Source organism: Topomyia yanbarensis, chromosome 2 (assembly GCF_030247195.1).
Source record: "Topomyia yanbarensis strain Yona2022 chromosome 2, ASM3024719v1, whole genome shotgun sequence".
NCBI lineage: Eukaryota > Metazoa > Arthropoda > Insecta > Diptera > Culicidae > Topomyia > Topomyia yanbarensis.
In genome coordinates, this window is record NC_080671.1 from 137,259,138 (window position 1) to 137,277,456 (window position 18,319).

Here is an 18,319-nt window from a genome sequence, read left to right on the forward strand (position 1 = left end):
CCTCTATAAAAATTTCAGATATATTCTTAAGAATCTATACTTTATATTCTTAAGGATCTATACTTTAATAAAAGATAAAAGAATAAAAAGTTCGACTTTTTGACCAACCTCATCATAGGGACCATTCATAATTACGTAACGCTTTTAGGGGGGGGAGGGGGTTCGACAAGTTGTTACATATTGTGACATAGGGGGAGGGGGAGTATGCTAGATCGTAACGTAACATGTTTTCACCGAAGAAAAAAAAATTCAAAGAATTTGTTACGTAATAGGGGAGGGGGGATACAAAAATTTGTTACATGGGGGGAGGGGGGAGTCAATTTTGGCCAATTTTTGCGTTACGTAATTTATGAATGGTCCCATATATAAACCCTTATCGCAATAGTCCGAAACCCAATAATAGGCTCATTACCCTACATGTAAATAAGTAAATCAATTGTAAAAATATCTTAAAAGTGCCAGGGCACAAAATGTGGCTTAATTGGATCAAAACGTAGTGTGCCTTGTCTGTTTTTCAAAAAGCGTGATATAATCGAGATAAAACCGTGATATAATCGAGGGTGATATAAACGAGTATTGATATAAACGCATAGTGATATAATCGAAACATTACTGTACTAGCTAACTCGAAAAGTATGGCACTTATTGTACTTTTTTTCCTTTCATTCGAAAGCCAACAAAATTTTACATAGAAAAATGTATTAATACCTTTCAGTTAAGTGAATTTAGTATTCTTTCAGAATCAAATTATTTTAAAGTTAGTGTTATTATTAGCATTTTTGTTAATTTTCCTAAAATAGTAAATAATTGCATCACCATTATTATCATGGAAATAATGCGTCTCAGCAAGTTCTACAATTATTTCTTTAGCTCCATTCAATTATCTCTTTTTGTTTCGACGCAAAATCATTTTTATCACATCGTTTCGCATGCAAAAACAACGATTTCGAACCCACTACATTTGTGGTGAGGTCATGTTGTGTTAACTGTTAAATAGCAGCAAAATGATATGGTGACGAATAACAAGTTATAGTGAATGTTAAGGGCACCAGAGCAATAGTGACGATAAATTTTGTTGATTAATAATAAGAATAGTATAACTCCTCGAAAAACGCTAATTGTGAGCTATTTTACTAGTAAAAAGTCATTTAGTACCCCTAACTAAGAGATATTTGTACATACATCGATAGAAAATTTTCTCAGCTTTCCAAAGAAACCTTGGAAATATGATACATATAAAACATATTTTTTTTTATCAGAGTCTTTTAAGCAGTTGCAAGTCGATTACAGAAAAAGATTAGTAATGAAATGAGAAGAGATAGGAATATGATGTTGAAGAACAAATTATGGATCATCCTAATACCCCACTTTTGAATAATAGGTATTGCTATAATCATAATTTATTATTTTGAGAAAATTAACAAAAACCTCAAAAACACTACTTTTTAACTACTTCACAACTAAAAGGTCGTCAAACGGTGGAATAACAAAATTTTCACAAGTTTCCTATCTCATGCCTCCACGCGAGTCTAAGTCTATTGGTGACATTTGGTTCTCAGACCGGCGATGACTTGGTGCTATCAGCCTTCTGCCGATAGTAGCAGAATGAGAGGGTGCGAACAGATCTAGCCGAGAAAACATTGCCGTAAAAATGAATAGTTGATCGAAAATTAGCCCCAATACGACTAATCTGACTAGTATCTATGATCACGGGTCAATACGCATCAGGTTAACAGTCCTTTATATTTCCCTTCAGTGTTCGTTATTATCGCTCGTATACTTGTAGTCCACAAACAATCCGATATGGAAAATAAGAAATACTTTCCTTGATTTATAACATCTCGCGCTATTTTTGCCTGTATAATATGTTATCGCACGGTAGTTTTCAAGCCAATAAATATATCGTAGAGAAGAAGTAGCTAATTCTGTCCAAATACTGTTGCAATGAATAGTGATCCGGCCCATTACGCAGATAAGATTAGCTTTTCTAGGCAATACTCCCACGGTCGGCTGTGTGGAGTTCAAATTGCTTTTGTTAAGGGAACATAGTATACTCTCGGTAGCCGGCTGCCCAGAGTTTAAAAAGAACCAAAAACGAAACAAGATCTTCTCTTTTTCGAGTGATCGTGCACTGGAAGACTAACTAAACAACTACCTAATAAAATGCTTTACAGGTCGCATCGCTTGCTTGGAGCGAATCCTAGACCTGATACCCTTCCAAACTACCAACTCCGCGACACCTATGGAATAGTCTGATGAATCGTCGTCCTTCCGTTAAAGAGGTGGAGCATCAACACTTCCTGTCTACCTTATCCTTTATCCTTCCCCGTGAACGATGGAGATGGGGGCGGCCGGCAATGATGGCTATCATGCTGTTGAGGTTTTAATATTATTATTATTATTTATTTACTTCGTCTTTGGCGAATTTTGCCATACAGACTGTTACTTAAATTAATTTAACATATACAATAACAATATATAACAAAACGAGTAGTCGAACAACGTGCAAAGGTAACAATACAATATTTCAAACCAACTAGATTCAACGCTTCGGGGGCTCGCAAATGTCAAATTTCTCGTGAAATTGTCGGAAACAGAGTCCTAACGGCCATGTTGATGGAGATAGTGCTGTTTTTCTTAGCCTCGCGTCAATTCCTACTTTGAATAAAATGAACGGCATTAATGCCTCGTCCATCCATTCAGGTACGAGTTTCTTCACAATTGCAGCATTAGTTCCAAGTGATTGAGCGACCAGAGTAGCAATATCTTTCTCACTTACTGTGTTCTTGACACGAGTAAAGAAGAGCCAGCAAAGATTAGTAGAATTACTTTACTCCGACGAACCAGCAACCCTACACCCTTGTTTCAATCGAGTGGATGACATTTGCGGAATGGATTGAGCTAGAGGTGAACTTGTTTCCGTGAACGAAAATCGCGAACCAGCCATTTCGGTAATCGATTCACGAATTGCGGCGATTTCATGTTTCATGTTCGACACATCTTCGATTAAATCAGAACTGTATTTATCTGTCTGAGTATTCACATCGACAGCAATAGTAGCCGCAAGAGCAGGGGTAAATGAAGTAGCATCGGTGATCGCCTCGCGTTTATCTCGAAAAGCCTACATCTTGCGAACGCCGTCCATGATCGTCGAACACGGGGTACACATCCACCAGATATTCTTGTACCTGTTGCAGCAGGTGACCTCTGCAGTAGTCAGCACAGCACATTCTGCATGATAATTATCCTGACAAAATCCATCGCAAGAAATGATTACTTCTCCGGGTGCGATAGGCAAGGCACATTCACAGCAAAACATCTTCAATCAGCGCGACTTTCTCTTGTTCAGTACTGGTAGTATGATGAAGAGCAACGTTCTATTGTATTCGACTGTATAGAAGCCGTAGTGTCGAATAGAAACAAAAACGGATTGTTGGTTTGAGCGGGCGAAAAATCGGCTTTTCATCTTCATAGATCACTATTTTACGGAGTTTCGAGCTGAAGAGTGCGGTCACACAGCACATTCCTATACCAACTGATACAGTAGGATTCCGTTTTTTTGGCAACAATGTTTTTTATTTCAGTTGCCAAAACTGGAACCGTGCCAAAAATGGAACCTTGTCTTTTAAGGTTCAAATAATTTTCGGTTAGCGTCTACACGAATTGAACGCTTGATAGTATGCGTTGGAAAAAATGCGTTAAACTTTGTCACCGGTTTATCCATATAAAGCTTTTTTAAACGCTGAAAGAAGAATATCAGTCGATTTATTAGATTATCACGATTCAAATCATGCAAAAAAATTGTTGGTGGAAAAACTATTGACCGGGTGGAATGGTGCTTTTGAAAAAAGTGGCGGTGATTTTTCAGCACACCATCACACTGTCCGGGGCACGCAACACAACTGCGTAGTGAAAAAACCAAAGCCACTTTTTCAAAAGCCCGGTAAATTATTTTTTCACCAACTATTTTGCATGATTTGAATCCTGATAATCTAATAAATCGACTGATTTTCTTCTTTCAGAGTTTATAGTTATAGAATAAATTTAAAATAAATTCAGAAAATTCAGTTTTATTCAAGTTCTTATCAAATTCAGTTGTAGTCCAGTAGAATTATCACTTCCAGTGTAATGTCTCTAATTTAACGTAGGTGCAAAATACCATTCGAATCCGTATTTTTCGGCCAACGGACAGCAAAACTCAAACAACTTACTGCATAGCGGTGTTGATTTCACTAATGGGGTTCTATTAGAAAAGTTATGAACAATTTCAGTTAAAAAGCATAAGTTTGTTGAAACTTATAAACAGGTTCGCGATGGGAGTCATTGTGTATCGGTTTATCGGTCGGCTTCGTCATCGTTCACAGGCTAATACAAAATGTAAAAGTGGAAGCCTATTAGTGGTTGTGCTGACATGATTGTAATTTTTAGTATTAGTAAACAATTTGTATGTGCTAGTCGTCTCAGTATTTGTGAAAGCTGGGTTTGGAAATGGATGCAGAACTGGCGTATATGATAGAATAATGAGTAATCCTTCCTAGGATTTGTTGATAACCGGTGTTCAATTTGTGCATTCGATTCGATTCATTCGGGAAGATCGGATTGGATAAATTAAGGTACGATTAATTTACTGACACACGTGAATCATCCATTCCCGCTTAGCATAAAATGAAAAAATTCTAACAGAATGGAATTCTCGTTAATGGTACATAAGTATCATTTGCTTGCATTTAGACAAGATAAAGTAGTTTGATTGCATGTTACATGTATCCTTTTCTTCAACTTCACTAGTCCGTTTTTATGTACTTCTAGTAGTTTGCTTTTCCACTACGCATGTACACAAAAAAAATTCGATCGAATTATACGCTTTTACTTAATTTCTTTCCTTTTTTCTTTATTTAGCATGTTATTTTTCCTTTTAATACTATATCTTAAATTAGATTTATACTAACAATCGCTAACACAATAAATTGCATATTCTCTCATATACACTTACAATCTCTCATTCCAAACGTACAAACGTGGCCTTCGCGATAACACAAATCAGGCCATAAACGCGAACATGAAATTACAATCATCCAGTTATACTAACGCCCTTGATCACGCAAACATTAAAACACCCCGGTAATTAAATGACCGTAATAACAAAAATGACGCTTATATTCACTAGACAACGCGTTCCATCGCGACATGGCCGGGAACTCTAATGATATTGGAGAACTCATCCTCTTCTAGCCTCTGAATCGTACACTGAAAATTTACCATCAGTTTTGCGGCCCTCGCAATCATCTAAAACACGCGCGAATATGTGAATGGCAACACGGGTACGAATTTATACACGCGAAGCCACATGCACACGACAAAAACGTTAGCATACAAATGCTTGAGTCTTTCGCGATCATCCACGCAACCTACACCCGCGATCTCGAAAACAGAATATCCCGGTGATAAGGTAAACGTCTCAGCACTTATAACTTTTTAAACGCGGTCTCAAGCGTGCACCAACAAAGACACGCGCTTGCGCGATCATGTATCCGTCGCTTCCGGAAGTCTCTATCCTCGGTACCAGCAGTCTAGGTTCATGCCTTCAATTGGACAAATTAAAAAAACAGCTATCCACTGAACAACACGTTCCATGGCGACATGATTGGGAGCTTTAGTGATATGGAGTAACTCACTCCCACACGGTCATAAAACTGAATTTATACACGTGACAAACACGTTAACATAATACACGCGATCGCGAAGTCCCTGCGCCCACACATATCTGAACCGTACAATGAATATCACATTCAGAATCACGAACCGCTGCAATAAGCAGTGTTTTAGTGGGTGACATATCTCATCTCGGCTGCAAACGTAGTGAGTGATTATGATGGTGAGCCCATCCGAGAACCTAGCTCTACAGCTCCAGTAGGACAACTCTCGAAAAAAATCGAATTTTTTTCATATGAAAACAATGTTTTTCTAAGACCCTGACCCTGGCCTAACGAACGAGCAGCCGCTGGTGCCCCAAGACTAATCATAAATTACGTAACGCATAAATTGCCCAAAATTGATTCCCCCGTCCCCTCATGTAACAAAATGTCACAAATTTCTCTATACCCCCTCCCTTATTACGTAACAAATTCCGGGGAAAAACATTTCTGCTGTACAAACATGTTATGTAACGATCTAGCTTACTCCCCCTCCCCCATATGTCACAACATGTCACAATTTGTCGTACCTCCTCCCCTCTAAAAGCGTTACGTAATCTATGAATAGACCCTTATAAAAAGCTCTACAGATATTGAATATTTTATTAATTTTTTTTGTTCCCTTATAGTAGTAGTACAATTGTTTTTTTTTTTCTTTTTTATTAGAATAGAGGTTTTAACCTTAAAGTCATTCGCCTCTTCGGGTTAGAAAAATCTCTTAAGGAAAATCTCTAACCCTATGTGCGGGGTTGGGATCCGAACCCAGGTGAGCTGCGTACAAGGCAATCGATTTACCAACTACGCTATGCCCTCACAGTGTGTCTAAAAGCATTATTAACTAAAAAAAATGACCACAATTTTGGCATACGGCATTCGAAAGGTACAGTGTCAAAGCATCTTCTCAGTAAATTTCAAAATGTTCCATCGAGAGATTCTAGAGAAATGGCGATTTGAAGTTTTATGACACGTTTCATAAGGCTACCAGCAAACATCCACGTGTTTGGTCCTATCATTATAAACAAAAAAATATTTGTCTACTTATTTGGTACTTGGCATTCGAAAGATATAGTAATCAAGTATATCCGCTGCAAGTTTGAAAATATTTCAACGGCGGAATCGAAAGTTATAACGATGTGAATGCTGTATGCGGTCATAGATGGGTTTTCTACCAGATTTCAAGCATGAAGCTATGTTTGTTCATTGGCTATTTAAATCTTTTATACGTGTTGCTGTTTTAAAGAAAACCCTTACCATTTAGTTATACAAATATAATGCCAGAAAGGTGTTTTTTATATGCTGCGCTGAAAAAATATGAAAATAGGGTTATCTACCGTACGTTAACTATAACGTGCAAATTTTAAAAAAAATCGAATAAAAGTTAGGATGTTTACTTAAAAAGGGCATATCTCAGTAGTTTGTTGACTGTCTCTAATTGTTTTATCATTACTCAACTGGTAGACGTTTTATTAACAATTTTCCTTCAGAATATAAAATAGAGTTGTCTACCTCAAATAATAGACAATATAATTGAACTATATGTATTATCATTATTTAGCGAATATTTTTGTATTAAAAATGACGGCTAGTAGCCTTATGAAACGTGTCATAAAACTTCAAATCGTCATTTCTCTCGAATCTCTCGATGGATCATTTTGAAATTCACTGAGAAGATGCTTGGATACTGTATCTTTCGAATGCCATATGCCAAATTAATGGTCATTTTTTTTAGTTAATAATGGTTTTAGACACACCGTGCCCTCCCATTAGAGTACAATTGTGTTAACGTACATAGCTTGTCATTGACATAAGCCCTCTAGTTCTCAAATGTTTTATGAACTAGCTACTAAGGGTTGAATTTCTTTTTACCCTTCTATCTCCGTTAGCGAGCAGAAGTGATTACACGGCGCCTCCTGCTTTTTTTTTCTCGAGCCGTTAAGCAACTTATCTTTTGGGTTCAAACAACGAAACTAGGTACATCCGCGATCCGCGCTTGTGGTACCTTCTTATTGTCAATTCAGTACACTTTCAATCACTCCCTGCCAGTCGTGTTCAGTCGACTCTGGTCTTGCCATATAAAGCGAATACAAGAGTCAACAAACTTCCATGTCTTCCTGTTTGCAGCCACACTCTACTGCATGAAGCAAACAAGAAAGCGATTGGCGATGAATCCAAACAAAACGGCTTCACTGCTGAGCTTCAATGGTCGTCTGAACCCTACTTTTTATTCTTACTGGGGGAGGCACAGCTATTTTGATAGTACCTGAACATGAAATTAAAGCTTTTAAATTTTAATTTTTAATATCATCAGAAGCAGTAGCGTAAGATATTTATTAAATGTGGTGCATATAATCCTCAAATAAAAAAATCGTCAGAGTGAGTCACATTTGGTTCACTTTTCCTTTCGTGATGCCGCTCAACCTATGACGATGTAAGCAGCAACAAAGAAGGAACCTTAGTCCGTCAATACCCAAGCGCATCTGGTTTAACAAGTTACGTATCAACGATTTCTAACCCGTTCGTCGCCAGGTTTTTTCTAACATGTTTGATTAGCAAAATAGTTTTTCTTATCAAGAGAGAATCAATGAAAATAAAAAAATTTAAAATAACTATATCAATCGATTTAATAATAATTAATAACTAATAACTCGCAAATTTTTTAGTCTTGCGGCCGTAAATGGGACAATTCATTTTTAAATATGTCGTCTGAGTGTTATTTCCTAAAGAACATTGCATAAATGTGCATATAACGGCGTACATTTAACCATCGTCCAGCAAATACAATCTTTATAATAATAGGTGTTTTTTCGTTCTCTCGGTTTCTCATTTCAGACAATAAAGCAAAACAGAAAAGTAATACTTGTGTCTGCGATCTTTATATCCACCCGCACGTTCGTTGGTATCTTTGTTTCAAGCTGAGCTCTAGGCAAGATCTTGTCAATCTACTAACTTGTTTAATAGCCCAGCACGATGGCCGATGCAGTTAAGGAATTCCAATCAGTGGAAGGTGAGTCAATAGTATTGCATATTTGCGCAGGCGTTTACCGGCGTGAGATTGATTTCGAAAATCGGCAGACACAGTGGGGAGAGATCGTATCCCAACGAAAAACGTTTCATACAATTAAGCGACAATTAGATTGTTTAGTTAATACGAACTATTACCGTTAGCCGTGTGTCTGCTATTGAGAAACTGTGATGCCGATTATGGAAACTGGAATGTGAGCTATATTCGAAAATATGAATCGAAAGAAAAGTTGCTTTCTAATTTTGAATGTTTCATCTGTTGTTATTTCCTTTTTAGTATTTTCGAAAATGGAAACATGTTCCGGTACTTTCGCAATCTATTAATAGATTGTCGTTCAAAAAAGATCTTTATGCATCAAAATCACTCTATTATTGAGGGTTACTATTGGTTTAATTTATCCTACTGGTCGACATCCGAACGTGTCTGCATGTAGTGCAGTTATGATGCGTACCTTGAGGGGTTCTTGTCGATTAGAGGGTTATTGACTAAGGCTATTGTAAAGTTTACACTGGATAATTTCAACGAGTGATAACAAACTCAACAGGTACTACTTAGGATAATTATAATTAACACGCGAATGAAAACCGGGACTCCTTGTGCTTTTTATACACTGAACGCATATGCTTATAAATGCAGTCTGAGGGGGTTTGAGTTAACTATTCGAAATGGTCGGTTTCAGAAATTTCAAGCGATCTGCACATGTGGAAAAATGAATCTGCCCCTTATCAGATCTGGAACCGCCTCTAAAGCGACTTCTCGTGGTTACACGTAGGCCCAATACAGTTCTGATCAAATTTAGTATGCTCCCAGGGGTACTGAATCAAATTAGACTTGTACATAAACTGTAACATTGATATTGTACTAAAAGAGGTCAAGTTTACAAATTCTCCGGAACTTAATTCTATTGAGAAATTCATTCTTAAGGTTCAACTGAGAAAACCAACCATCTTTGAAAACGAAACAGGTAGTTTTTTTTGCGCAATGTTGGCAAAATCTTCATGAAAATCACTCTATTTCTATGATTTTCTAGAAGGCTGTGTAAAGGGTAGCGAATAAAATGCTCTCTTCGTTTTCAAAGATGGTCGCTTTTTGGCTCTCTCAGTTGAACTTCTAACAGCTAAAATTATTAGTTATTGCAAAATATTAAAAAGTTGATATTATCTACATGAGTTAGTTGGAATTCTGGCCTACGACTGAAAATTATGACGAAATTACGGATACTCCATAGATGGTTCATCCTTGTTTTTGGAAACAACGAATTCCCTTCCCTAACAAAACCGAGCCCCTCAAAGCAAACATCCTCGGCAAACGACAAGCTCTCCCGAAATTATGAATTGTACTCGTCCGGGAGTTCCACTCTAAAATACTGAACTTAAAAGGTTTCAGGGCGTCACAACCAGGGACTTCAGTGAAAATGGGGAGCTTACGTTATCGCTTCATCGCTCTCAGAATTGAACATCAGAATTACGCCCCGTGCAAACCTTTAAAAGCCCACGCAAAAATGCAAATGACCACAGGATTATATAAACGAATTCAAACACGCGGAATTATTCACACGCTAGCATCCATGGCATAAAACATCCACGCGTTAAAACATATTAACCTAAAACTGCTTGTTCCTTCGCGATAATTCAAATCTGGTCACTCATGCGAATATGCAATCGTGATCATCCACACACACCTTCGCCCGCGACCTCGCATACATAAAACGCTTCGGTGGTCAAGTCAATGTTTTAGCAATTACGAATTCATAAACGCAGTCTCAAGTGCTATTATATCCGCACCCGTTCCCACGTGATAATGAATCGGTCACGTCCGGAAACCTTCAATTTCATCTCAAAAAACAAACTCGTGTACACTATAAGCCATAGAGCGCTATTATTGGATACTCTAGATATATGGGGTAACTTACTCCCTTCTAGATCTAAACCATACACTCAAAATCGTGAGAACATTTAAAAGCGAGTATGCAAGCACGGTTATTCAAACGAATGTCTACACACAAAGTTATATCGAGACACACAACACCGCGCGATCTAATCCGTTAATAATAAACGCTGGAGTCCTGAGTCCACCATTGGTCACAAACGCGACTATGCAATTGCAATCATCAAGGCGTTGTTGGTTTTCCTGCGAGCTCGCAAACGTGAAAACGTCCCTGTGATTAGGTGAACTTTTTAACACCATCCTTTTATAAACGATCATGAGTACGCTTATATGAACCTGCCTTCCTACGCGATCATAAATCCGACAACTTCGGAAGCCCCAAGCGCAGTCTAGCTCCAGTGCCTTCAATTTTAATTCCACCTTGTGGTGCGATTGTGCTTTGCTCATTCATCCAATCTATAATTCATAAACCGGTTATGTTCAATATAATTTTGGAAATGTCTACTACATTCTTATTACACTTAGCACGTATCACACGACTACCACGAAAGTCGACGCAGACCCACTAAAACAAAAAAGTATAATGTTTAGTTAGCTTAATCAGCATGAGTTCAATGTTATCTTCATATTTTGAAATGCTGGGGAAATAGGTTTGGATGGTGAGGTGGTGAGAGGTTAGTAGGGTGAGGGTGGAGGATGCATCAGAAATCCTTTATCTTATTTCCGTAAGCAGGATGAATGAAGGGAATGTGGGAGTGATGGTGCTCCAAGGGGCAGGAGGGGTCATGAAGGTGGATGGTGTAAGGATAAAGAACGGGGTGAAGCGATGCAACACCCAACTACATATTCTAGCTTCTATTTGAGACATTTAAGAAAACCTGTTCAGTCGTCACCGAAGAACCGATGTGACTTTAATCGTGGATTATGACAGGAAGCCGGGACTTTCAGAATTGTCGATAGATGACAATATATTCAAAGAATGTTTGATTGGCAGTCGTTGATCTAGACCTGCGAATCGAAGAAACTTGGTAATTATTTGAAAAGATTTTAGCCTCTAATGTGTTACGATTGTAACGGTTTGTATGAGCAATTTTAGTGGGAGCGTTGCGTTGCGTTGTGACCAGGGATGCCAAAGGTACTGGTAAACTACATTTTTTTCGATATATTTACATTTGCACAAGCCGTACAGCCCGCTACAACGACGCATCACTACAGCTCATGCCAGAACGGTAGCCATACCGAGTACATTTTCCCGTAGAGCAGTAGAATACATTTTTGTTTTGCTGCTGTACTCCGACTGCTCGGTGAGAGTGTGGCGTAGTAAAGTTTGTTCTCTCGCTTTGTACATTTTTCTCTGCATAGTCAAAGGGAGAGGCCCACACACGAAAGCGATGATGCCGGACGTGGCGTAAACGAACCGCATTTATTGTAGTCGTTTTTGATTGAAAATATTGAATAGATTAAAAATATTAAAAAGTGTAAAATAAGGAAAGCGAAGCTGTACCGCCCGCGTCTGGTGGCTGTACTGGGGGCAGTATTTCTTTGTCATGTTACTGCTTTGCTTACAGACTGCCGTACAGCGCTGGGCGTCCTGAATAGCGAACGACAGCAGCGTCAAAAGAGAAATGAGAATGTAGGTAGAAAAAATACAGCCGCAGAAAAGGTAGGCATTTTGCATCCTTGGTTGTGACGATGATTGCACACTGACTTCATCACGTTTGACTGCTGATTATCTAATAAGAGTTGCTTAGGAAATGGTAAGTAGGAATTCATACCAATCCGACCCACATTTAAAACCTCAACAGCATGATAGCCATCATTGCCGACCGCCCCCATCTTCATTGTTCCCGGGGAAGGATAAAGGATAAGGTAGACAGTAAGTGTTTATGCTCCACCTACTTAACGGAAGGACGACGATTCATCAGACTCTTCCATAGTTGTCGCGGAGTTGGTAGTTTGGAAGGGAATCAGGTCTAGGATTCGCTCCAAGCAAGCGATGCGACCTATAAAGCATATTTTATTAGGTAGTTGTTTACTTAGTCTTCGAGTGCACGATAACTCGAAAAAGAAGAGATCTTGTTTAGTTTTTGGTTCTTTTTAAACTCTGGACAGCCAGCTACCGAGAGTATCCTATGTTCCCTAAACAAAAGCAATTTGAACTCCACACGGCCGACCGTAGCAGCATTGCCTAGGTAAGCTAATCTTATCTGCGTAATGGGCCGGATCACTATTTATTGAAACAGTATTTAGACGGAATTTGTTACTTCTTACCTACGATATATTTATTTGCTTGAAAACTACCGAGTGATAACACATTATACAGGCAAAGATAGCGCGAGATGTTATAAATCATGGAAAATATTCTTATTTTCCATATCGGATTGTTTTTGGAATACAAGTATACGAGCGATAATAACGAACACTGAAAGGAAATATAAAGGATTGTTAACCTGATGCACGGGCTTGATAGCAGTAACGGAGCTTGAAATTAGGTTCATAAAAACAGACGCGGCGAATTGTCAATACGTATTGACCCGGAAATGTTTTCTAGACTAGATCTGTTCGCACCCTCTCATTCGGCAGAAGGCTGATAGCACCCAGTCGTCGCCGGTCTAAGGACCAAATGTCATCAATAGACTTAGACTCGCGTGGAGGCATGAGATAGGAAACTTGTGAGAATTTTGTTATCCCACCATTTGACGACCTGTATGAGCAATTTTAGTGGGAGCTTTATAACACACCTGTAACCCTGGAACCAAAAATCAGAGCCGAATGAAAGTCAATAGCAGTTAATGGAAGTATATCTTTCATTTGAAATTGAAAGTTTGTCGGTAAAGAATTCGCTGAGAACTGGATGGGGCATTAACTTTGGATGGGCCATGGAAATTTGGCAAGTTTCCCGGGGCATCCAGAACCGTCATAGGCGGTTAATGTGGTCAAAACTACTTCGATTGGTCGTTAGTGATCTAGACCCGCTAATCCAAGTAATGTTGCATACATTTTAATATGTATTGCATCATTAGGCCAAGTATATGGGTATTTGTTGTGTGACCACACTCTTCAACCCGTAATTTCTGAACCGGAAGCCGAATGAACTGAAAATTCAATAGCAGCTTATGGGAGCGTTGTACCTTCCACTTGAACCTAAGTTCGCGTAAATCGGTTCAACCATCTCTGATAAACTTGTGTGAGTTTGAATGACACATATACTCACAGACATATTCCGATATCGACGGACTGAATCGAATAGTATATGTATCTCTGCCCTCCGGGCCTCGTTTTTTCCAAAAAAGAATTGATGGAAATCCATTGGCACCACCAGGCAAAGCCACCACCTTACACACAGTATCAAACCCGCTACCACGCACAGTGGTCGGAAATGCCAAAAGCGTGAACTTAATTCACTAGAGGCCAAACCATCGAATATTTTTACAGGGTGTCTTTGGAAGAATTGTTTGTATGAATATTCCCCACAACCTGATAACAATTGAAATTAGGCATGGCTTACTATGATCGAACTAACGAAAATAACTTTTTATACTGACAACGTAGACAGTTGGTGTCTTCGACAAAGTTTTAGAAATGCTCATAGTGAAGAATATTGTTGAAGAACTTCAGCTTGTAGGACTAAAGGTTATCGAGTTATAAGGCGTTTTCTATGGCAACCCCCTTAAATCTAATTTTTTTAATATAACTTTTTTCATTGTGACTTTCGTGCAAACTATGTTCAAGACAAATGTGTAGGTATCAAAACTACATAATATTGTCGAAGACTGTATGTAAAAATACTCATTCGTTTCATAGTTATTGAAGATTTTAACATTTTTTTACGCCAACTTCAACTACGTATAAGAAAGAAAGGTGCAAACCAAAATGCACGAACATGCACTTTTTTCACTGTTTAAACTATGCACAATCAAGCTAAGAAGGTTTGGTGCGTGGCACTCTAGAACCCTATGAATAGGGTAAGCTTACTTTATCATGTTTTTTTACTTTTTTCATACAAAAATCAGCAAAAAAAATTTTTTTTCAATTTTTTCCGTAAAATTTAGTAATTAATGGTATGGCATCCTTTTGTGAGCATTAAATTGATTATGACATGTCTATTTGAGTATATATTAGTTTGGGATCTCCAATGATATTAAAAACTTCACATTTTTTGCTCCCACGTTTAAAAAATCTGAACTATTCAGGTATAAGTTGAAATAATACTTGAAATTGAATATCAAACCAAAAATTTAAAAAATTGGGGTAAAAAAATCAAAAAAAATTTTTTTGCTGATTTTTGCATGGAAAAAGTAAAAAAACATGATAAAGCAAGCTTACCATAGGGTTCTAGAGTGCCACGCACCAAACCTTCTTAGCTTTATTGTGCATAGTTTAAACAGTTAAAAAAGTGCCTGTTCGTGCATTTTGGTTTGCACCTTTCTTTCTTATATGTAGTTGAAGCTGGCGCAAAAAAATGTAAAAATCTTCAATAACTTTAAAACGAATGAGTATTTTTACATACAGTCTTCGACAATATTATGTAGTTTTGATACCTACACATTTGTCTCGAACATGGTTTGTACGAAAAGTCACAATAAAAAAAGTTATATTAAAAAAAATAGATTTAAGGGGATTGCCATAGAAAACGCCTTATAACTCGATAACCTTTAGTCCTACAAGCTGAAGTTCTTCAACAATATTCTTCACTATGAGCATTTCTAAAACTTTGTCGAAGACACCAACTGTCTACGTCGTCAGCATAAAAGTTAATTTTTTTAGTTCGATGATAGTAAGCCATGCCTAATTTCAATTGTTATCAGGTTGTGGGGAATATTTATACAAACAATTCTTCCAAAGACACCCTGTGAATATATTCAATGGTTTGGCCTCTAGCGAATTAAGTTCACGTTTTTGGCGTTTCCGACCACTGTGCACTTCAAGAGCAATGGCAATAGTCTAATAAAAATCCACCTCAGCATTCGAAAGGCAAATCGATATGAACAGCAACATTTCATTGATGCTAATCGTCGACAGGTTTTCAGTGGTGGTCTTACGTGGCTTCTCTTTTGTCGGTTCTCACGGTATAGAGGGACAAGTCTGTCTTCGCCAGGAGACATGTTGGTAGACTTGAGTGATTCGTAGTTATGCTGCCTAAGCTCGACTCCTGCCAGCAGAAGACAGAAGATTAGCCCGTAAGATTTTAAGCCTGTTTCTAGTGACCCTGCCACTTCTAGTTTTCCGATCTGTATATTTCACTTCCTTGCTCTCACTTGTATACTATGGCTCTAAATTTTTATAACTTTCCCTACCCAATAATCGCTAGCTAATTGAATGTCGTTAAAAATATATAGAAAATCGAGTAATTATGCATTATTCAAATGTTATTATATTATAATATTGCTTCACTCGAAAGTTGTTCAAAAACTTATTTGTATTATTGCTATAGTGTTCAAATGAGATCATCGTTTCGATAGTTAGATACTCGAGATGGTCATCATCTCGAGTATCTAACATCTCGCCCTTATTCTACTCTAATAATTTTGGTTTCTATTTGTAACGGATATATGTATAGAGCTGAATCCAAGACAATGTCATAAAACTCTTCAAATCCTTAGAAATCTTTAAATAGAAAATTCCCGTGTTTTTGTAATCACTAAAATTTAAGCTTGTGGCTTTGTATGTTCCACTCATCCATAAAGGGATTATTCCACCCAGGATGCGCCTTTTAGAGCACCATCACTTTGACACCCCTTTCGCCCCATTATGAAGGCATTATTATACCGTGAATCGCCCGCGAGAATTTGCAGAGAAATGCTTTTCCACCCATACATAGGTACGCGGCAATTCTGAAAGTTTACCGTTACCATCAAACTTATCAACCCTATAATTAATTTATTTCGTATTCATTAGCACTTCATCGACGGCGTTACAGCTGAGAAAGGAGAGGGCCATATAAATAGATTATCCACCGCTTTCAAACACGATAAAGTTGTTTGCTCCTTGGAAACCCTAATTGATTCGATAATATCTTATTATGAACCATTTTCGTACTGAATGCCTACGGCCACTCATAGATAATTCAGACCAAAAATAATTTTCATCTATAGATTGCTAGGTTATTTGTTCTTCTACATTTCTTATCGAATAATTTGAAGTTACATTGTATCTATTTATTTATATTACTTATTACTTATTTCATCAAACATGATCAATGATGATTTTGCAAAGTTTACTTGCATTCTATGTATTATTTCTACGATCTAAATATAATTTTAGTTATTTTGTATAATTAAGAATGTTACTAACGCACCACTCGATGAATGGTGCCTTTTTTGCATGATCACCAATCGTCATTCAGGAACTTGGAAATTAGTAACTTCCGAAATCTTAAACCGTACCAACCGATTAAAATAATTTTAGTGAATAATTAGGTAGGGTAGACGAGCTCTTATTCATCTCATTAGTCAGGATGTCACACTATTTCGTTGATAGCTCGACTTAGAGTGACTTGATTGCGCTTAAATAGGTATAATCATATTTGTTTCGTTCCTTAGAAGCAGCACAGTTAAAATGTTTGTCTAAAAAATGTAAAATGCTCGCGTTTGAGCGAAGCGAAAAGTCGAGTACAACGTACCCTTATTCATCCTACCATTTGAGCTAATGCGTTGAATAGAGATAGCAAATACTGCTCTAACTAATGTGTTCAAATGGGTAGGATGAATAGAGGAGCACAGATGAATTAAAGGGCGAACACGAAATTATTGCGACACCGAAAATGTCATGCCAATTTTCTTATAATGTTTAAAATCAAACCAAAATTTTAGGGTAGTTTTATACATATATTTACTTAAAAAATCAAAAGAAAAGTTAATCGATGGAGCCTTGAGTGTAAAATTGACCGCATTTTCGCTTGATGCCCTCCATCAAAGTCTTTACAGTGTCATCCGCTACCAAAGTCTTTACAGTGTCTCGAGGCACTCAGATTTGTAGATCTCGCCATTTACTGTGCCCTTTGTCACGAAAGGCTCACTCCTCAGTCCGCAAGAGCAGATGGCCTGCCAAATGAGATATTTGGAGGCGAACTTCGACATTTTCTTCTTCTTAAATTTATCGTCCACATAGAACTTGCTCTTGCCGGTGAAAAACTCCAACCCCGGAATTTGCTTAAAATCGGCTTTTATATACGTTTCGTCGTCCATCACACAGCAGCCATATTTTGTCAGCATCTTCTCGTAGAGCTTCCGTTCCCGAGTTTTAGCCGTCGATTGTTGCCGGTCAACGCGGTTTGGGAAGTTCTGTACCTTGTATGTATGTAGTCCAGCTCTCTTCTTTGCATTCTGGACGTAGCTCTGCGACATGCCGATCTTTTTAGCCAAATCACGGCTTGAGGCGTTGGGATTTGCTTTAATCATCCGCTTCACCTTTCCCTCCGTCTTTTTGTTCTCCGGTCCCGGTTTTCTTCCAGCTACTTTGCCGTGGTCCAACGTCAACCGCTCCTGGAACCGCTTCAGCACTCTGGATACGGTTGAATGGTGAATGTTCAACATTTTTCCCAACTGCCGGTGCGACAGGTCAGGAAATTCCAGGTGCTTGGAAAGAATTTGTTCTCTCGACTCGTGTTGGTTCACCTCCATTTTCGTTGAATCGAAAAACACGACTCCGAGTTTGACAGCATGTAAACAATACACATCAATGAGAAAGTGTGCAAAATTTGGTTGATTTTTACCCA

The 18,319-nt window shown here is 38.0% G+C and overlaps 1 protein-coding gene across 2 annotated transcripts in view; it reads left to right on the top strand.

The window, feature by feature from the left end:
- Positions 1-18,319, top strand: part of LOC131681490 (stathmin) — a 123,343-nt gene that overhangs the window by 12,793 nt on the left and 92,231 nt on the right. For both annotated transcript variants that reach the window (XM_058962298.1, XM_058962299.1), the window contains exon 2: positions 8,523-8,697. In XM_058962298.1, the coding sequence (XP_058818281.1) occupies positions 8,661-8,697 (37 nt within the window). In that variant the 5' untranslated portion in view covers positions 8,523-8,660. The remainder of the gene's footprint in view (positions 1-8,522; positions 8,698-18,319) is intronic.